This window comes from Pleurodeles waltl, chromosome 5 (assembly GCF_031143425.1).
Source record: "Pleurodeles waltl isolate 20211129_DDA chromosome 5, aPleWal1.hap1.20221129, whole genome shotgun sequence".
Taxonomy (NCBI): domain Eukaryota; kingdom Metazoa; phylum Chordata; class Amphibia; order Caudata; family Salamandridae; genus Pleurodeles; species Pleurodeles waltl.
This window is the reverse complement of record NC_090444.1, coordinates 338,486,937-338,509,353: the sequence shown is the minus strand read 5'-3', so window position 1 is coordinate 338,509,353 and position 22,417 is coordinate 338,486,937. Positions and strand designations below refer to the sequence as shown.

At 44.4% G+C, this 22,417-nt stretch overlaps 1 protein-coding gene across 2 annotated transcripts in view; it reads left to right on the top strand.

Moving 5' to 3' along the window:
- The window catches only part of ASB3 (ankyrin repeat and SOCS box containing 3), a 381,448-nt gene that overhangs the window by 165,328 nt on the left and 193,703 nt on the right, over positions 1-22,417 (top strand). For both annotated transcript variants that reach the window (XM_069234074.1, XM_069234073.1), the window contains one exon: positions 18,422-18,557. In XM_069234074.1, coding sequence (XP_069090175.1) covers positions 18,422-18,557 — 136 coding nt within the window. The remainder of the gene's footprint in view (positions 1-18,421; positions 18,558-22,417) is intronic.

Genomic DNA, 22,417 nt, shown 5'->3' with positions numbered 1-22,417 from the left:
GGGGGGCACAACCAGTGCTACAGGCCCACTAGTAGCATTTGATTTACAGGCCCTGGCACCTCTGTTGCACTTTACTAGGGACTTACTAGTAAATCAAATATACCAATCATGGGTAAGCCAATTACATACATATTTTGTAAAGAAGCACTTGCACTTTAGCACTGGTTAGCAGTGGTTAATTGCCCAGAGTAACGAAAACAGCAAAATCAGAGTCCAGCACATATCAACAACCTGGGGAACCTGTTTACACTTTATTGCACAATATTTACACTTTATATTAATGGCCTTGTAAGTTTTTCAGATCAGTGTGATAATGATGCACCCAGGTTGGCAAACATGTGGGTTCCTGTCCTCATGTTTGCCAACGATACCCTCCTCCTTTCCAAATCCCCAATGGGACTCCGAAACCTGCTGGACCTATTTGAGTGGTCCTTTAAGCAGAGGGTTTAGAGATCAACATGAGCAAAACTAAGTACATGTCCTGAACCAGGGCACTCGGCCAGTGGCAATCCATTGTTAGCAGGGGCCCCTCTTGAGCGCATGAGTTATTTTGTGTATTTAGGTATAACACTAATAGCATTTCTTATTGAGCATAGGCTAAAACTGTAACATGATATGGGAGGACTCACTAAGACCTTGCTTAGCTCACAGTTCTACCCTATACAGCCAGCTCTACAAATCTATAACCATCAGGCTCTTGTGACAGCCTCTTATGGTGCAGAGCTGTGGGGACACCTGGTTGGGACTGCAGTAGCTAGGGCTAGAGGAAGTTCTTTCCCGGGCTGGTTCCAGTAACATACCCTAGATAAAATATGTGAAAGCCACCCTGTTGGAGATCTGAATAGCAAGATGAGGAGCGTCCATGGCGAGCCCAAAGTTATTACCAAGCCCCAAATTAAAAGAGCATACTGGGAACACAGAGACTTATCTTTACACTCTCAGACAAGTCATGGCTCTTCAACAGATGCTTTCATTCAAGTTAAATACTCCTTTATAAAGGAGGACTTTCTGGATGAGTTAGAGCTACCTATAACTAGGCGTTTTTATTTGCAAGTCTGGTACAGGACCTTGCCCTTCCATTCCTTTACTGCCAAGTGGGCATGAGTGCTGTTGTCAGGTGGTGCCCAGGTTGTGGTGCCACCAGTGAAACCATGGAGCATGTCATTTTCTCCTGCCCAGCCTGCATGAGCAGAAGGAGGTGTTGGATAATTTCCCTGTGATGGAGGCCCTAAGGATTTTGAGATATGACACTAGTTAAATGTTTTTTGCACTCACTCAATACCTGATGGGGGTATGGAGTGTAAGGCAAAAAACGTGTCGCTCCTGGAAAATCCAGACAATGGTGTCTCATCTAATAGGTAGTGTAATTATTACTCAAACAACGCTCCCAATCAGTGTCCCGTCTGAAATTATCTGCTTGCTGTCGGTAATTGTATAATACTATGCTGTTTCAGCACTTGTATTGCTCACAGTCCTAGGGGAATCACTGCCTGGAAGGTCATGGAGAATCAAGCAAACAATTTGTGCCGCCCATGATAATCCTGACTGGCGTATATATTCTGATGTGCGGTATTCTCTTATTAACCTAATACCTCCAGCTAGAGTGTAATATTAATTTTATCTGTTTGTGCTTGTTCCACACATTTCTTAATGATATTTGAACTAATTTATTTTATGAAGATTATCAGACGAATTATTGCATGGATAGACATGCTTATTGATTATGAAAGTACACCATATGTTCGATTAACTTGCATCATACGGTTATATGATTTTATTGCTATTATTTTATTGTTTTATGTGCTTTTATGGCATAGCCCAAAAATAAAGATCTTTGATTGATTGATTGATTATTTTAGACTACGAAATGGTAATCGTGACTCGTGTGTATATTCTGATGTGCTGCATTCTCTTATTTACCTAAGCCCTCCAGCTAGAGTGTAATATGAATTGTATCTGTTTGTGGTTGTCCCACACATTTTTCAATGATATTTTAATTTATTTATTTTGTGAAGATTACCAGAAGAATTATTGCATGGATGATCATGCTTATTGATTATAAAAGAACACCATATGTTCTCTTAACTTGCATCATATGTTAATATAATTTGATTTTTTTATGTGCTTTTATGGCCTAGTGCACAAAAAAGATCTTTTGATTGCTTGGTGATTGGAACAAAGTAGTTCTAGAAAGCTTTTTCACTCATTTAGGACTTTGCGTACTAATATATTGCTCCACGTCAGTGTCCCGGTAAGAGAGCAGCACTGTCTTAAAGGGCAATCAAGATACATTATTTTCGTCAAGAACTTAGCTGAGAAACATCCACTTTATGTCAAGCAAAATCAGCTATACACAAGAAAGGCTTTGATTTGATTTGTGCCCAATACCCAATGACTATAAATATGTACATAAGAATCTGAATATATTTTCCCTTAAAGTACCTCCATTAAGGAATGTTGACTCCTCGCTGACGTTGTCATTTGGTCCTCCAGCAAATTTAGTGCTAGAAAATGTTCTCCGTTTTTATTCTGGTTAAGTGCTTAAGCTGTTATTTCTCTGGTGCCATTAGTATATTTTCTAATCAGTTTTTGGTGCTGGCATCTCAATGACTTTTTGATGATGCCTACAGTCTTTTGTTTGTGGATTTTAAAATGTTCGAAATACCAAGAGAGATGCTCCACACCCAATGGGACAGAGCATCTGTACAGACTATCAAGTCAAAATTCCCCTTGAGGATTTGTCCACACTTATACTCACATCCATACATCTCTCTGACTTCTAGCATGAACCAAATTAGTACCATGTGTGTATTCGGTTTTGAAGAGCGTTAATATCAAATGTACCAAAGCACATCTAATCCTTCCAAACATGATAGCAGAGTGACATTGGTTATCTGGTTTACTAGTGATACAAATTTTAATCAGTATCACATCCAGCTAAAAACACATTCATAATTACAACACAAAAATCAAAACATCAGTGCCTTTTTAAAATCTAACTTTCTGCTTTAAGTTATTGTGATCAAGATTAGCAGTCATTAAAAACATAAAATATGCCACAACCAATCAAAATCAACACAAAACATATTTTTAAAATACACAGGGAGAAACATATTAGACAACAAACATATGTCTTCTTCTGTTGCAAATCTGAACAATTCACGATACATGGTGTTCTCCAACAATCATCTGTTGCATCTCACAGTTCACCAGATTTAGTCCAAGAGATACATGAACGCGTTTTGGTGGAGTTTGTAGATATTAATCACTTACTTTCTTCAGGACCGAATTCCAAGTATTATCTACCACAGACATGCACAAACAGCGACAATAACAACCTTTAATAATTTGCGTTCCCACTTTTAAATCCATAACATAATGTTCAATGGCATCTGTCGCTGTAGATACACATGTTGTGCATAGCCCGCCATCTGGTGTTGGGTCGGAGTGTTCCAAGTTGTTTTTCTTCGAAGAAGTCTTTCGAGTCACGGGACCGAGGGACTCCTCCTCTTTGTCTCCATTGCGCATGGGCGTCGACTCCATCTTCGATTGTTTTCTTTCCGCCATCGGGTTCGGACGTGTTCCTTTCGCTCCGGGTTTCGGAACGGAAAGTTGGCTCAAAATCGGAAAATTACGTCGGTATTGTTGCGTTCGGGATCGGGTTAGATAGCATCTACATCGAATCGAAACGATAACATCTCCGTTGCCCTTCGGGGTAGTTTTCGATCCCCCGTCGGGGCCTGGTCGGCCCGAACGCGTGTGACATCGACGCTGATGGAACGGACCCCGTTCTGATTCTGTCCTAAATGCCACAACAAATACCCATATACAGACCAACATTCGGTCTGTAACCTGTGCCTGTCGCCCGAGCACAGGGAAGAAAATTGTGAGGCCTGTTGTGCGTTCCGGTCCCGAAAAACGCTCCGTGACCGACGAGCTAGAAGACTGCAAATGGCGTCCACGCCGACAGGACACCGAGAATTAGAGGAACAAGAAGAAGTAGAAGCCTTCTCGATCCATGAATCGGACTCGGACGAATTCGACGACCATGAAACAGTGAGTAAGACGTCGAAGATTGCACACAAGAAAACTGACAAGGCCCAGGGGACGCCACTGCCATCAGGCCATGGCTCAACCCATAAAATCGGTGACCGACCATCGGCACCGAAGAAGGCCGAAATAGTGCCGAGATCGTCCGACTCGGGTCGAGACACAGGCACCCAGCCATCTCGGGACCGAGATAGTGCTGCCGACAAAGATCGACGCCGAGATAGCGGAGCCGAAGCTGCTCGACGCAGAGACAGCGGCACCGAGGAGGATCGACGCCGAGAGGGTTCAACTCCGAAAAAGAGAAAAGTCGCCTCGGAGCCGAAAAAGAGCGTGGACATAGTTTCGGTGCCAAAACGACCCGCAACCGAGCCAACTACCGGTTCCTATTCAGAGGAACAATCACTGTCCTCTCAAATGCGAAAGCATAGATTCGAGGAGGAATTACAATCCACCGAGGTGGACCACACTCAAAAATGGATTTTTATACAGAGTGGAACAGGGAAAATAAGCACCCTTCCCCCTATTAGGAGGAAGAGGAGACTTGAATTCCAACAAGAACAAGCACCACAAACAAAACTGGTGAAGAAGGTAACTCCGCCACCCTCTCCTCCACCTGTAGCTCACATTTCACCGGCACAGACTCCGTCACATTCACCGGCTCACACCACCTTAAGCCAATGTGACCAGGACCAAGATGCTTGGGACTTATACGACGCCTCAGTGTCAGACAACAGTCCAGAGGCGTATCCTACAAAGCCCTCACCACCAGAAGACAGCACAGCATATTCACAAGTGGTGGCTAGAGCAGCAGAGTTCCATAACGTGTCTCTACACTCGGAGCCTGTCGAGGATGACTTCCTCTTCAACACCCTCTCTTCCACACATAGCACCTACCAAAGCCTGCCTATGCTCCCAGGAATGCTAAGGCACGCAAAGGGCATATTCAAAGAGCCTGTCAAGAGTAGGGCAATAACACCGAGGGTGGAAAAGAAATATAAAGCACCTCCCACAGACCCAGCTTTCATCACCTCACAACTGCCACCAGATTCGGTTGTGGTAGGGGCAGCTCGCAAGAGAGCAAACTCTCACACATCGGGCGATGCACCACCCCCGGATAAGGAGAGCCGCAAGTTCGATGCAGCCGGTAAAAGGGTCGCAGTACAGGCTGCAAACCAGTGGCGCATCGCTAACTCTCAAGCGCTCGTAGCGCGATATGACAGAGCCCACTGGGACGAGATGCAACACCTCATTGAGCATCTACCCACAGAACTACAAAAGAGGGCGAAACAAGTGGTTGAGGAGGGCCAAAACATCTCCAATAACCAGATACGCTCCTCTATGGACGCAGCGGACACAGCAGCAAGAACAATTAACACGGCAGTAACCATACGAAGGCACGCGTGGCTACGAACATCTGGTTTTAAACCAGAGATACAGCAGGTGGTGCTCAATATGCCATTCAATGAGCAACAATTGTTCGGACCTGAAGTGGACACGGCAATTGAGAAGCTAAAAAAGGACACTGACACTGCAAAAGCCATGGGTGCGCTCTACTCCCCGCAGAGCAGAGGCACTTTCAACACCTTCCGCAAGACAACCTTTAGAGGGGGGTTTCGGGGTCAAGCCACACAAGCCAGTACCTCACATTCAACACCGTCCACCTACCAGGGACAGTACCAAAGGGGAGGCTTTCGGGGCCAATACAGAGGAGGACAATTCCCTAGAAGCAGGGGAAAATTTCAAAGCCCCAAAACACCTACAACCAAACAGTGACTCACACGTCACTCATCCCCTCTACACAACACCAGTGGGGGGAAGAATAAGTCAGTATTACCAAGCGTGGGAGAAAATAACAACAGACACTTGGGTCTTAGCAATTATCCAACATGGTTATTGCATAGAATTTCTACAAATCCCTCCAAACATACCACCAAAAACACAGAATATATCAAAACAACATTCGGACCTCCTAGAAATAGAAGTTCAAGCATTACTGCAAAAGAACGCAATAGAACTGGTACCAGATACACAAGCAAATACAGGGGTTTACTCACTGTACTTTCTAATACCAAAGAAGGACAAAACACTGAGACCAATCCTAGACCTCAGAACACTAAACACATACATCAAATCAGAACACTTTCACATGGTCACGCTACAGGAAGTGTTACCATTGCTAAAGCAACAAGATTACATGACAACCTTAGATCTCAAAGACGCGTATTTCCACATACCAATACATCCGTCGCACAGAAAATACCTAAGGTTCGTATTCATACATTACCAATTCAAAGTATTGCCGTTCGGTTTAACAACTGCACCAAGAGTCTTCACAAAATGCCTAGCAGTAGTGGCTGTACACATCAGAAGGCAGCAAATACACGTATTCCCGTATCTAGACGACTGGCTAATCAAGACCGACTCACTGACAAGGTGCTCACACCACACAGATCAGGTCATACAAACCCTCTACAAACTCGGTTTCACCATCAACTATGCGAAATCACACATTCTGCCGTGCAAAGTACAACAATACCTAGGAGCGACAATAGACACAACGAGGGGAATAGCCACTCCAAGTCCACAAAGGGTTAAAAATTTCCAAAAGATCATACAACGCATGTATCCAACACAAAAAATACATGCGAAGATAATATTACAACTCCTAGGCATGATGTCCTCATGCATAGCCATTGTCCCGAACGCAAGACTACACATGAGGCCCTTACAACAGTGCCTAGCATCACAATGGTCACAAGCACAGGGTCGCCTTCTAGATCTGGTGTTAATAAACCGCCTAACATACCTCTCGCTTCTATGGTGGAACAATATAAATTTAAACAAAGGGCGGCCTTTCCAAGACCCAGTGCCACAATACGTGATAACAACAGATGCTTCCATGACAGGGTGGGGAGCACACCTCAATCAACACAGCATACAAGGACAATGGGATGTACATCAAAGAAAGCTGCATATAAATCACCTCGAACTACTAGCAGTTTTCCAAGCATTAAAAGCATTTCAACCAATCATAACTCACAAATACATTCTTGTCAAAACGGACAACATGACAACAATGTATTATCTAAACAAACAGGGGGGGACACACTCGACACAGCTGTGCCTTCTGGCACAAAAAATATGGCAATGGGCAATTCACAACCACATTCGCCTAATAGCACAGTTTATTCCAGGGATCCAGAATCAACTTGCAGACAATCTCTCTCGAGATCACCAACAGGTCCACGAATGGGAAATTCACCCCCAAATTCTAAACACTTACTTCAAACGTTGGGGAACACCTCAAATAGACTTATTTGCAACAAAGGAGAACGCAAAATGCCAAAACTTCGCATCCAGATACCCACACAGGCAGTCTCAAGGCAATGCCCTATGGATGAACTGGTCAGGGATATTTGCGTACGCTTTTCCCCCTCTCCCTCTCCTTCCATATCTAGTAAACAAATTGAGTCAAAACAAACTCAAACTCATACTGATAGCACCAACATGGGCAAGGCAACCATGGTACACAACACTGCTAGACCTATCAGTAGTACCCCATGTCAAGTTGCCCAACAGGCCAGATCTGTTAACACAACACAAACAACAGATCAGGCATCCAAACCCAGCATCGCTGAATCTAGCAATCTGGCTCCTGAAATCCTAGAATTCGGACACTTAAACCTCACACAAGAATGTATGGAAGTCATAAAGCAAGCTAGAAGACCATCCACTAGACACTGCTATGCAAGCAAATGGAAAAGGTTTGTTTGCTACTGTCATCATAATCAAATTCAACCATTACACGCATCTCCAAAGGATGTAGTGGGTTACTTACTACACTTACAAAAATCAAACCTGGCCTTCTCTTCCATTAAAATACACCTCGCAGCAATATCTGCATACCTGCAGATTACCCATTCAACTTCACTATTTAGGATACCTGTCATTAAAGCGTTTATGGAAGGCCTCAAAAGAATTATACCACCAAGGACACCACCCGTTCCTTCATGGAACCTCAACATCGTCTTAACAAGACTCATGGGTCCACCCTTTGAACCTATGCATTCTTGCGGAATACAATTCCTAACCTGGAAAGTTGCATTTCTCATCGCCATCACATCTCTAAGAAGAGTAAGTGAAATTCAGGCGTTTACAATACAAGAACCTTTTATCCAACTACACAAAAATAAAGTAGTCCTAAGGACCAATCCTAAATTTTTGCCAAAGGTTATTTCACCGTTCCACCTAAATCAAACGGTAGAGCTACCAGTGTTCTTCCCACAGCCAGATTCCATAGCTGAAAGGGCACTACATACATTAGACATCAAAAGAGCACTAATGTACTACATCGACAGAACTAAAAACATCAGAAAAACTAAACAACTGTTTATTGCATTTCAAAACCCTCACGCAGGAAACCCAATATTGAAACAGGGTATAGCCAGATGGATAGTTAAGTGCATCCAAATCTGCTACCTTAAAGCAAAAAGACAACTGCCCATTACACCAAGGGCACACTCAACCAGAAAGAAAGGCGCTACCATGGCCTTCCTAGGGAATATTCCAATGCACGAAATATGTAAGGCAGCCACATGGTCTACGCCTCACACATTTACCAAGCACTACTGTGTAGACGTGCTATCCGCACAACAAGCCACAGTAGGTCAAGCCGTACTAAGAACCTTATTTCAGACTACTTCCACTCCTACAGGCTGAGCCACCGCTTTTGGGGAGATAACTGCTTACTAGTCTATGCACAACATGTGTATCTACAGCGACAGATGCCATCGAACTGAAAATGTCACTTACCCAGTGTACATCTGTTTGTGGCATCAGTCGCTGAAGATTCACATGTGCCCACCCACCTCCCCGGGAGCCTGTAGCCGTTTGGAAGTTAGCTTCAACTTTGTACATTTGTAAATATATTAAATCTTAAATAGTTACATACTTATTCACTCCATTGCATGGGCACTATTACTAACAAACAACTCCTACCTCACCCTCTGCGGGGAAAACAATCGAAGATGGAGTTGACGCCCATGCGCAATGGAGACAAAGAGGAGGAGTCCCTCGGTTCCGTGACTCGAAAGACTTCTTCGAAGAAAAACAACTTGTAACACTCCGACCCAACACCAGATGGCGGGCTATGCACAACATGTGAATCTTCAGCGACTGATGCCATGAACAGATGTACACTGGGTAAGTGACATTTTCATTTAGGATCCAGAGGAGGACGAAATGCCTCACGATTTATTATGGGTTAAATTATCGAAAGCACGACAATTTAACAATTCATCCTATCACAGGATTGAATCATCGGGTCAATATCCCATTTCAAGGGAACCTAGTACTTCTTGGCTTCAATATTACTTCTGCGATCGTTGAAACAATCGAGGGCCTCTTCTTTGAGGTATGTACTGCAAAAGTCAATGTCACCAGTCTCGTCAGTCAACCAATAAATGTGGTGACTCTTGCCTTCCGTGCGCTTTGCTCACGCTGGCGACGACTCATGTTGTTTCTGATAAAGAATGTTAAAATATGGGAGAACTCTACCTCTTCCCCATTAGATTGGTGACATATTTTCTCATTACTGAATTATAGCAGAAAAAGCTACCCCTTTCAGTTGGAAGAGAGGCATGTTTTTTTATTTTTTTATGTGGAACATGGATATACATTGTAACATGCGTCATAGTACATGACTCCCTCCGAATTGAACTGTTACAGAGAAATGAGGAAGCAGAAATGTGACGGCGACTCCCAGCAATTAAAGTTGTAAAAAACGGGGCAAATGCTTCATTTGAAGGAGGAGATGAGGCATAGCTGCTAGAGCTGACGAAATTGGGCCCTGGGGTCTCGAGTTTGAATCCCAGCCTCAGCACATGATCAGCATTCTGTGATTCTGGGCAAATCACTTCAATTCTCTGTGCCTAAAAGTTTGAAATGTAATGTGTGAAATGTATTTGTGTAATTCCTCCCTTACTTTACATGATTTTGCAAATCGTCTCCCAACCCCCTGCAGTGTGCAGTTCTCTATTGCTGCCTTGCTATGTCTGCATACCAATGCATGCATCTGTCCATTGGAAAAAATAAAATGAACCAATGAATCTGGGATTTTCCATTGTAGGTCATTCAGTGTCCAAAATCGTGCTGCGCCGAACTTCCCCCCTTAAAGCAGTGCATGGCGTTCTTCCTAAAAGAGTCTGCATGTCTAGACAGATTTACTTCTCTGAACCTCACTGCGTCTTTCTTTTCAGCAACTGCGGGATGGTAGGAACAAGTTTCTACATTATTTAAAGGATACGCGTGCCCTTGAAATTTATAGACGAAAATTCAAATTGGGCTATTTGTCATTTTGGCAAGTAAAAGCATAGGTTGTATTGAGAAAAAAGATGCAGCATGCACATATGTTCAATAAAACATCTCACACATATTTTAAATGTTTTCAGGTTTGCTCCAAGGAAGGAAAATGCTGCTTTTAGGTATAGGCGTAATTTAAGAAATTTGGTATGTTCTGGGTCAGCCTTTTAGAAAAAAATTGTCAGTAAACGGTGTTTTGTAATGTAGGGATTTATCATGTGTAGGCTGGAGGTGTTATTGTAAATCAACACTGCAGCTTACATATGGCATTTAACATCTAAACCAATAGTGCATTTTCTTTCCAGATTCCTCCCTGGAAAGTGTTTTTTTTGGTTTTTTTAGCATTTCTCAAAGAACACAGACAAGAAAAGGAAGAAACACCGGCAACATTCTGGCCGTTAGTTCCCGTGGGATCATGGAAACAAGACGTATACATTTGAGGTGTCTCTTGTAGGAGAGCAGAATTATAGCCTACCTTTATTTTAGGCAGGCATCAAAAAGTATATTGTTAAATTTACGGGTATTCAGTCGGATTGTAAACTTTCATTTGAGTTGTGGATGAGGCTTCACAATTCTCTCCATGTACTCAGATCAGTGTCCAACTTATGTTTCTTCCAAACTAAAGACATTTGTACCTCTTTAGCAATGATCAATTCACTCATGTCTTTGCACCGCAGTTCATTCACAGGGCCTGTAACTCAGATCCAATGAACCACAATCAGTCTTTTTGCCACTACGAGGCCTAAAATCGCCATACGATATTACATGTAATTTGTTTTTAGTGGCATGTTTATAGACAGAATACATAACTGCCTCAGTTCTAGTTCTGACGTAGACCCCAGCATCCTTGACAGGTGTGTCACAAACTGTTTCCAAAATGCCTTGACAATACCACAGGCCCAAACCCTAGAGCTGAAATGTGGGTCCTTGTTTCCACATCACAGAGATTTCCCGAGATATGTGGACTGTAATTTACATAAAACAACAGGCATGACATATATATATATTTCTCTTCCAGGGGATCCTCATCAATAGTCATAAACATTGAATGTTCCCGCCCTTGTGCGGGGACCCCGGAGCATATATAAAATACACACATATTATACATGTGTAAAACAGCAATGCAGGCTATAATGTTAAAACAGGCTAAAATGCTTTATTTCTATGAAGTTTTTTTTTTTTTTTTTTTTTTATATTATAAAATTACAATAGAGAATAAATATCTACGCAAGCCCCCAAAACTGGGCTTAGGGAAGCAAGCAGCAGTCAACTCTAGAGAAAAAGAGAAAAAACTGCATTGAAAAACAATGGAGCATTCTTAGCCAATAGGCTGCATGCAGGTTAACACAGGAGAACCATAAAAACTTTGGCACCGTGCCTTTAAGACCCTGAGCACCTCCAGTATCCCACCATGCCTCAGGGGTGAAGGAAAGGTGACAGTTGGTTCAAAGTTAGGTCAGTTCTTTTTTCCGGCTTCTTCTGAGAGGATCCTGGAGCATTGAGCTCTCAGTTTTTCTGAGTTTTTTCTCAGAAAAATCATTTAAAAAAGCGTTTTTTCCTTTTTCATTCGACAAATAACATGTTTGTCTGAGCTTGGCAGTTTTTTCCTGACAGAAAAATGCCTTCACTTTTTGTCAAATGCCCTGCTTGTGGGAAGAAGAAGGCCCAGTCAGACCCACACTATCTGTGTATAGTGTGCCTGCCTCAGAGTCACTGCCCTGACACTTGTAAGCACTGCAAGAATATGTCAAAGAGGACTCTGAAAGACAGAGAAAAGATCAGGCTGCATGGGCTTCAGGAGAGGCAGAAAACATCGTCCTCTTCACTTCCCAGACAACCAGCAGGCCATTCTCAGGAGAGAATGGCTAGGTCGACGTCAGCAGGTAGGAAAGTACCTGTTTGTTCCCCGTCGACGTCGTCGCTACCACCGTCTCACCGGCATAGATCGCCGTCGACACACCCGACGTCGAAGGAGACGGCGTCGAGGCAACACCATCGCAGGGGCAGGTCTCCGTCGACGGCAGCCCGCCGATCGACGTCGAGCCATCGCCGGCGTGCCCGGTCGCCGCCAAAGGCTGTGCGCCCCCCGACGTCAAGAGACACGACGTCGAATCGCCACGACGGCATGAGAGACATCCGCCGTCGGCTTCCCACCACTCCACGTCGAGGCACACGACGGCGAGCAGGTCGAGGTCCAAAGATCGCCGTTCGACGTCGAGACACTCAACGGCGAAACACTCAACGTCGATGCATGAACAACCGGTGGGGCGCCCTTCGACGTCGACTCAGCCATCGACGTCGACACAGGTTTTACCTGTCCCGCAGGGAGTAGAACATCGCCCCACGCCAGACAAGGCCGCACCATTTCCAGTGGTCTCCATACCGAGCGACTCTTCTCGGTCAAGAGCGGCATCATCTGGGCATGTCTCGCCCATCAATCTATCTCCAAGATGGCTGGAGAGCCTTAACAGACCAGCGGCCTCTCCAGATTCGCAATATTCGCGAATGTACTCGCCTACTGCCTCCCTACCAAGAACGCCATCACCGACAGCAAGGGCAGGACGGGCTCGTTCTGCTCCTCGTCAACCGGCCGCGAGACCTGGGCGCTCTGCTACAGCGTCTCGCAGCAGGTCTCGTTCTCAACGACGATCCAGGTCTCGTTCACGAAGAAGATCACCCTCTTGGTCGTCTTCAGGATCATCTGTCGGGCGTTATTCACCCACCCTAACAGATTCACCACCTGCTAGGGTCTCACCGGTGGATGACATTACCACGTTTAACGAGGTGCTGCTGAGAGGAGCGCAGAAACTAAACATAGAAGTTCCAGAGCCATCTACCTCCTCATCAGTCATCTTTGAGACTCTACAACAGAGATCAGCATCAAAAAAGCTGCTGCCTCTAGTGCCTGGTTTGTTGCAGCCAACCATGGACATTTTTCTGGCCCCAGCCTCGCTCAAATCTGCCCTGGCTAGGATTCTCAAAAAATACAAGGCTCCCGAACAGGACCCTCTGTTCCTAAGGAAGGATCCGCCACCGGACTCGGTAATATTAGCCGCAGCCCGAAAGACCCACTCGGTGGCATCATCATCCACGGTTCCCCCGGATAAAGAGAGCAGGCATCTAGACTCTCTGGGGAGAAAGATATGCGGGACGGCGGCTTCGGCAATGAAAGTCTCCAGTGCTTCTGCACTCCTGGGTAGGTATGATCGTTCTCTGTGGGACTCTCTCAATAGATTTACAGAGAAACTGCCCAGAGAGGACAGACAAGATTTCCAAGAGATCCTGCAAGAAGGATGCCTGGTATCCAACCAGGTTATCAGCGCGGCAGCAGATGGGGCGGATTTAGCTGCACATGGGTACGCGCATGGAATCTGTGCAAGGAGGTCTTCCTGGCTGAGGCTCACTGGTTTAAAGCAGGAAGCACAACAACGCATCCTGAATCTCCCACTCGCCGGGAACTCTCTATTTGGTGCCCATGCAGACGAGGAAATGGCCCGCATGAAGACCGAGGTGGATACCATGAGGGCAGTGGGCCTGGAAAGAAAGAAAGATTTCAGGCGGAGGTACAGGCCTTATGACAGGCGCCCTTTCCAGCAGAGGGTTCAAACCCCTCACTGGTCCCAAAGGTCACAGCAACGACAGGGACGCCCTCTTTTTCAGCGAAGGAACACAAGGGAGCGAGGGTCAAGTAGACCTCAGCAGTCCACTCCGAAAGCACCCACCAAACAATGAGATCTCGCTTCCCTCAACACTGTACACCACTCCGGTGGGGGGAAGTATTACAGCTTATCTTCACGAGTGGCACTCTATCACAAGAGACAAATGGGTGCTCAATATTGTCGAACATGGCTACTCTCTTCTTTTCAAACAGCCTCCACCACACTTGCCGCCAACCAAAGGCAATCCATCTCATCTCAGCCTGCTGCGCAAAGAGGCTCTCGCCCTCCTAAAAAAGAATGCCATAGAAAAGGTTCCACCTGCGCACAGAGGAAAGGGGGTTTACTCCCGTTATTTTCTGGTGGCGAAGAAAGGGTCGAGAGGGTGTTTTCAGGCCAATTCTGGACCTATGGCTGCTGAACAAATATATAAGGAAACAGAAGTTCAGGATGCTGGCACTTCACCAGATTTTCCCTCAGCTACATCAGGGAGACTGGATGTGCTCCATCGACCTACAGGATGCGTATTTTCACATCCCAATAGCTCCCAAACATCGAAAATTCCTGCTCTTCCAAGTAGCGTTACAGCATTACCAGTTCAGAGTTCTACCATTTGGCCTGAAATCTGCCCCACGTGTCTTCTCGAAATGTATGGCAGTGGTGGCGGCGCATCTTCGAAAACAAAAGATATTCATATATCCATACCTGGACGACTGGTTACTGAAGGCTTCTTCTCCGGAGCAGGCAGGAAGCCATCGGGACATTGTGCTCGGAGTTTGCGAGTCTCTAGGTCTTCAGGTCAATTACCAAAAGTCAACCTTGAGTCCAACACAGAACCTTCACTACCTGGGAGCTATCATAAACACAGAGCTCCAAAGAGTGTATCCTTTGGAGGAACGACTATCCTCAATAGACAGGAAGTGTCAGGACCTGTTGAGAGCCAACGCACCTACGGCACGTCAGGTGACATCGCTGCTGGGCTCCATGGCATCATGCATTTTTATTGTCCCAAATGCCAGACTCCACATGAGGCCCCTCCAAGAGGCATTGGAGAGCAACTGGAGCCAAAGGACAGGTCGCTGGGAGGACAGAGTGCGACTACCGGCGGTAGCACTTCAATCATTGAGATGGTGGATGCACAGACCTCACCTGTCAGTGGGTGCTCCGTTTCACCAGGTACTTCCATCCGACACCCTAGTACGGATGCGTCTCTTCAGGGATGGGGGGCTCATCTGGGTCCCCTTCAAGCTCAGGGCCTGTGGTCAGACAAGGAAAAGCAGTACCACATCAATCTGCTAGAACTCAGAGCGGTCCATCTGGCTCTCAAGTCTTTCATACCACTAATTCAGGGGAAAACTCTCCTAATACAAACGGACAATACAACCACAATGTATTATTTGAACAAACAGGGGGGAACGAGATCCCTACCCCTATCTCGAGAGTCCCAAGCGATATGGCATTGGCTCCTGGCCAGAGGAATGTCACTTACAGCGGTCCACCTGCCAGGTCAGCAAAACGTGGAAGCAGATTTTCTGAGCAGACACCTAGAGGACGCTCACAATTGGGTCCTACACGGCGAAGTTGCAGAATACATCTTCGCGCAATGGGGTCGGCCTCAACTGGATCTCTTCGCAGACGAAGTAAACAAGAAATGCCCAGACTTCGCATCCAGGTTCTACCGTCCGGGATCTCGAGGGAATGCCCTGTTGATCGACTGGTCAGGGATATTTCTCTACGCTTTTCCGCCGATTCCCCTCATACCGGCAGTGATCAACAAACTTTACAGATCCAGAACCAGAATGATTCTCATAGTGCCACAATGGCCCCGTCAATTCTGGTACACAGATCTCCTCAACCTGTCGGAAAAACCTCACAGGAGGCTGCCGTACAGACCGGATCTTCTGAGCAGAATGGAGGGCAGAATTCTGCATCCCAACCTACCCTCTGTGAGCTTAACAGCATGGCTCCTGAATTCCTGCAGTATGGGCACCTACGGCTCTCACAGGAGTGCATGAACATCTTGAAAGAGTCCAAAAGGCCTTCCACGCGGCGTTCTTATGCTTTTAAGTGGAAGAGATTCTACATATGGTGCTGTCAACAGGGTCATAATCCCATACGGGCTCAGGAGGATGTCATACTGTCCTATTTGCTTCATCTAGCAAAGTCCGGTCTGCAGGTATCATCTATTAAGGTACATTTGTCTGCTATTACAGCCTATCGCAAGTCACCTTCTAAGGAATCCTTCTTTACGATACTTGTAGTCAAGGATTTCTTAGAAGGTTTGAAAAAATGTTTTCCTTCCCTTCGGAGACCTTCTCCTCCATGGGAACTGAACATAGTATTGACAAAACTTATGGGCCCTCCTTTTGAACCTATACATAAGGCCTCTTTACAACACCTTACGTGGAAGACGGCTTTTCTAGTGGCCATTACTTCAGCGAGGAGGGTCAGCGAAATCCAGGCTTTGTCTTCCAAAGAACCGTACACGGTTTTTCATGACAATAGAGTGGTTCTGCGAACTCACCCATCTTTCCTTCCGAAGGTGGTGTCAGAATTCCATATCAATCAGACTATATCTTTACCAACTTTCTTTCCCAATCCGGAGACTCCGGCAGAGAAAGCATTGCACTCCTTAGACTTGAAAAGAGTGCTGAAATTTTATCTGGATAAGACAAAATCGATTAGACACTCTAACCGCTTGTTTGTAAATTATGGTCATTTGAGGACAGGAGAGGCAGCATCTAAACGAACGATATCAAGATGGATAATTTCTTGTATTGTTAATACTTACCAGCTGGCTAATAAGCAATTACTAGCTAGGCCTAAAGCGCATTCCACAAGGGGAAAAGCGGCTACTGCTGCCCTCCTTAACAATGTTCCAATATCTGAGATTTGTAAGGCTGCTACATGGAAGTCTGTGCATACGTTTACTAGACATAACGGTTTAGACTCAGATGCAAGAGCGGATGCCCAAGTGGGGCAGGCCTCTCTGAGAAATTTATTTGCATAATACGTATCTATTCCTGCACTTCTATCGGACAGTCCGCAGGGTTTAGGGATGGGCTTGCTAATCTATTCAATGTTTATGACTATTGATGAGGATCCCCTGGAAGAGAAGGATAAGTTACTTACCTGTAAATCCTAGTTCTCTTCCAGGGGTATCCTCATCAAAGTCATAAACAACCCACCCTCCTCCCCGGACGCACGTCTCCTAGAAGTGCAGGACAGACTGTATTTTGAATCAGTTACACAGATTGTCACCGTAAAGAGAACTGACCTAACTGTGAACCAGCTGTCACCTTTCCTTCACCCCTGAGGCATGGTGGGATACTGGAGGTGCTCAGGGTCTTAAAGGCACGGTGCCAACGTTTTTATGGTTCTCCTGTGTTAACCTGCATGCAGCCTATTGGCTAAGAATGCTCCATTGTTTTTCAATGCAGTTTTTTCTCTTTTTCTCTAGAGTTTACTGCTGCTTGCTTCCATAAGCCCAGTTTTGGGGGCTTGCGTAGATATTTATTCTCTATTGTAATTTTATAATATAAAAAAAAAAAAAAAAAAAAAAACTTCATAGAAATAAAGCATTTTAGCCTGTTTTAACATTATAGCCTGCATTGCTGTTTTACACATGTATAATATGTGTGTATTTTATATATGCTCCGGGGTCCCCGCACAAGGGCGGGAACATTCAATGTTTATGACTTTGATGAGGATACTCCTGGAAGAGAACTAGGATTTACAGGTAAGTAACTTATCCATATATAACATGTATAAGAACTTGAAGTGTGTGAAACTAAGTCAGGCTTTACTGAAAAGTTAAGTTGCCAATAGTTTGTAACCAATGTTTACCTTAAATCTGTAGAGGAAGCACACACATGCTGTGAGGCTGACAGCTAGCCTTAGAGAGAACAGTCCCAATGCCAGCAGAAACCAATCCAAAAAAGTGGAGGGAAAGGACCATGCATACTGTCGTTTTTGTTTTCGATACAGCAAAACAATGTGAATGTGTTTATCTTGGATTATGGTAATTTAGCTAGAAATTAATAGTCCTTTGGTTATGCAAAAGTCAAAGATTACCATTAACATTTCATTTTATGCTAATGAAATATTTGTGTGGCTTTTAAATAAAGGTAGCACACACATTAAATACTTGATTTTCCGATGACAGGCATGTGAATACAAAGTATGACCAGGCATTTTCTAACTACCGTACCTCGTGTTTCCAAGAAATAAAATTGTGTTGCATAAAAACCTAGAATGCAAGAGATTACTTTTATGGGTAGTAGGCCTTCCACGACAAAGGTCTAAATGCTGATTGTCTTAAAGATATATTTTTAACAAAATTGTCTTTCTTTTAGGCTTCTACCGACATAATGAAATTACTTCTCGAGCAAGGGGTTGACAAAGAGTGCCAAGATGACTTTGGAATCACACCTCTGTTTATCGCAGCCCAGTACGGGAAATTAGAGAGTGTTAAATTGCTTTTATCTTATGGTGAGTGTTTTATTACATTCAGGTTCCTCACTTTCCCGAACAATTACGGGTGGGTGATGTGCACAGCTGTAAGTAAGGGTGTCTGATTTATGTCCTTGTTTGAAAAGTATTTATTACAAACACAATGTCTAGTGTGGCTGCTGATTTTCCAGCGCATTAGCCTAATGATCTGTTACTACAACAATATTATTGGCTTATTGAATGATGCGAGTGTTCTGGTTTGGACAGAGTTCAGAGGTTCAGGTTTCTATGCTTCCAGGGTTATTTTACACTTGATTTATTAGCCGGGGTTTTTTGTATTAATTAGTCTAGTTTACTCTTCCTCTGCTGAATCCATGTTCAATAATTCGTATCTGTATTACAGTCTTACCTTTCACATCTCCTTGACATCAGTCGAACTGCAGCATATTTTCAACAGGGTTTCTACTGTCATGCAAGTGTGCATTTGTTGTCAGCAGTCACTAAACGTTAAGTCAATACCTCTTAATGAATCATCATCCCAGTTGAAGCGATCACTGTGTTTACGATCTCCGTTTTAAAATATCATTTTATCTAGCCTTAATGTTCTGTTTGCACTGACTTTCTCCGCTCTCTGCAGTGTATGCTTCCACCAGCTTTGATGGAATTCCTAAGTTCAGATTGTTTCAATGTAAAGGAAAGAGCTCCCAGTGTTCCTTATTTTATTAAGAAAATACAATTTTCTACACACATTAGCATTATTGATAATATATTTTTAGTATCCCGGTTGGCTAGCAATTTACCTTTCAAAATGCCTGGCTGTACAGCATGATGTAAAGCGATTACTTTCTAAATGTAAGACACTGTTTGTGATTTTTGATAAACCAGGTTAAATGTGTGTTTTGAGCATGCATGATACTTTACTATTCCTACACCCTTTGGCTTTTTAAAAATTTATTTTAATGCTGTAGTAGATTAACCCGTCTGTGAGAGCTTCTTATAACGTGCAGTTTCTGTTTTAGTGAATGGTAAAACAGAATGCAGTATCTGTGTCTGATCTGGTTGCTCAATGCAGATTATTCCTGGTTATTGGCGGGATTTATATGGGAAATCACATGGGTCCATGCCCACTTTGAGTGTAGAATTGGGCACTTACGATGTGATTTCTGGCCCATCTAAAGTCCCCTAAATTGGTTAATTCTGGACTTCTGGTAAAAGTGTGCCTTCCCTTCAGCAATGACTCTGGGTTTCATAAATGGGTTTATGGGTGAAGTCATGTTTTTTCCTTCACTATCAGAAGGTTTGAGTTATCCTGTACCATTTTCTCTAGGTCTATGTTTACCAGTATCTGCAAATATTTTAATTTACTAGGTAACCATTTAGAGCTGTAGCCTGCCACTGCCACTAGTATTGCACCTGCCACAACCTATATAATGCCTTGCTTTTGCTCCAATTAATTGCATAATCCTAAAATAATAGAAAGCCTTAAGTAATCACATTCACCGGGGAGAGTTCAGGGATTTGCTTCCGAGGACAAGATCTGTTCCTTGTACATTGGTAACTTAGTTTCACCAGCCAGCTGTACAATTTCCTCAGTGAATGGAGATTGTGGATTTGCTGCAGCGAGGGGCCCCAGTGAAGGCAGAAAGCGGGTAAAGGGGCACTCTTCTCTGCTCCCCCCTATTAATGTGGAGCTCTTCATAGAAGAATCCCCCACCCCATAATCAATATGTGCTTAGTAGTTGTATATAACCATTTTACTTGTGAAATTAAGCTAGCACCAGGACCCACTCGTCCAAATGTTCTGAGCAGAAGAGCCCAAACAGCTTGATCAAAGGCTTTCTCCACATCCAGGGAAATTTGAAACTAAGCCTTGATCCTCTTTAATCTGCTACAGAAATCCAGGTAGAGTTTTCTAAGATGATGCCTGGAGGATTGCCCAGGTACAAAGTCCACCTATGAGTAATTTATGAGAGTAGATACTACCTTCTGCAGGCATATATGTTGATAGATAACAAAATGGTGAGTGTCTTTCCAAGGTTTGGGGTGGAGAGAAATGATTGCTTTGTTGAATTCAGGTCAGTAGCACCCAGTTACCACAGATTCCTTCAGCATACTACCACCATTCCAGGGGAACTTTACCCATGGAAATTCCTTTAAATCTTCTAGTATTTCTTATACAGAAGCCCTTCTCTCTAAAAATAATGTGACATTTGCTAAGAATGATCTTCTGCCTCCATGTCCTGTGTCAAGTCTGATTGCTATAGACCACTAAAAATGGTGCACAATTCACAGGATAACTCTAAAACAGTACATAGTCCCAGCCACGATTGTTTCTTCCGACCACTCCCTTGTTGACTTGTTACTGGGTTCGTTCCGAAGTGTGCCTTGCTAAAAAAGATTTCAGGTAGTTCCTCCAGCAACTAACAAACCCTGTAGCTCTACAGTGGCCCAAGCGTCGAACACCTAATCTGCTTAGGGTTTCTCATCATTTTCCATTCTAGAGCAGGGGACAAAGTTTGCCTTAATATGCTTACTGCTATGTTCTGGTTTAGGCAAATCGAGGATGGTCTCACTCTCTGTAGGAGGCTGGACTGGCTTGTAGTGAGTACCAAGGGGTACTTGCACTTTGCACCAGGCCCAGTTATCCCTTATTAGTGTATAGGGTGTCTAGCAGCTTAGGCTGATAGATAATGGTAGCTTAGCAGAGCAGCTTAGGCTGAACTAGGAGACGAGTGAAGCTCCTACAGTACCACTTAGTGTCATATGCACAATATCATAAGAAAACACAATACACAGTTATACTAAACATAAAGGTACTTTATTTTTATGACAATATGCCAAAGTATCTTAGAGTGTACCCTCAGTGAGAGGATAGGAAATATACACAAGATATATATACACAATAGCAAAAATATGCAGTATAGTCTTAGAAAACAGTGCAAACAATGTATAGTTACAATAGGATGCAATGGGGAAACATAGGGATAGGGGCAACACAAACCATATACTCCAAAAGTGGAATGCGAACCACGAATGGACCCCAAACCTATGTGACCTTGTAGAGGGTCGCTGGGACTATTAGAAAATAGTGAGAGTTAGAAAAATAACCCTCCCCAAGACCCTGAAAAGTGAGTGCAAAGTGCACTAAAGTTCCCCTAAGGACAAAGAAGTCGTGTTAGAGGAATAATGCAGGAAAGACACAAACCAACAATGCAACAACAATGGATTTCCAATCTTGGGTACCTGTGGAGCAAGGGGACCAAGTCCAAAAGTCACAAGCAAGTCGGAGATGGGCAGATGCCCAGGAAATGCCAGCTGTTGGTGCAAAGAAGCTTCTACTAGACAGAAGAAGCTGAGGTTTCTGCAGGAACGAAAAGGGCTAGAGACTTCCCCTTTGGTGGACGGATCCCTCTCGCCGTGGAGAGTCGTGCAGAAGTGTTTTCCCGCCGAAAGAACGCCAACAAGCCTTGCTAGCTGCAAATCGTGCGGTTAGCGTTTTTGGACGCTGCTGTGGCCCTGGAGGGACCAGGAGGTCGCAAATTGGACCAGGAGGTAGAGGGGACGTCGAGCAAGACAAGGATCCCTCTTAGCAGGAGGTAGCACCCGGAGAAGTGCCAGAAACAGGCACTACGAGGATGCGTGAAACGGTGCTCACCCGAAGTTACACAAAGGAGTCCCACGTCGCCGGAGACCAACTTAGAAAGTCGTGCAATGCAGGTTAGTGTGCCGTGGACCCAGGCTTGACTGTGCACAAAGGATTTTCGCCGGAAGTGCACAGGGGCCGGAGTAGCTGAAAAAGTCGCGGTTCCCAGCAATGCAGTCTAGCGAGGTGAGGCAAGGACTTACCTCCACCAAACTTGGACTGAAGAGTCACTGGACTGTGGGGGTCACTTGGACAG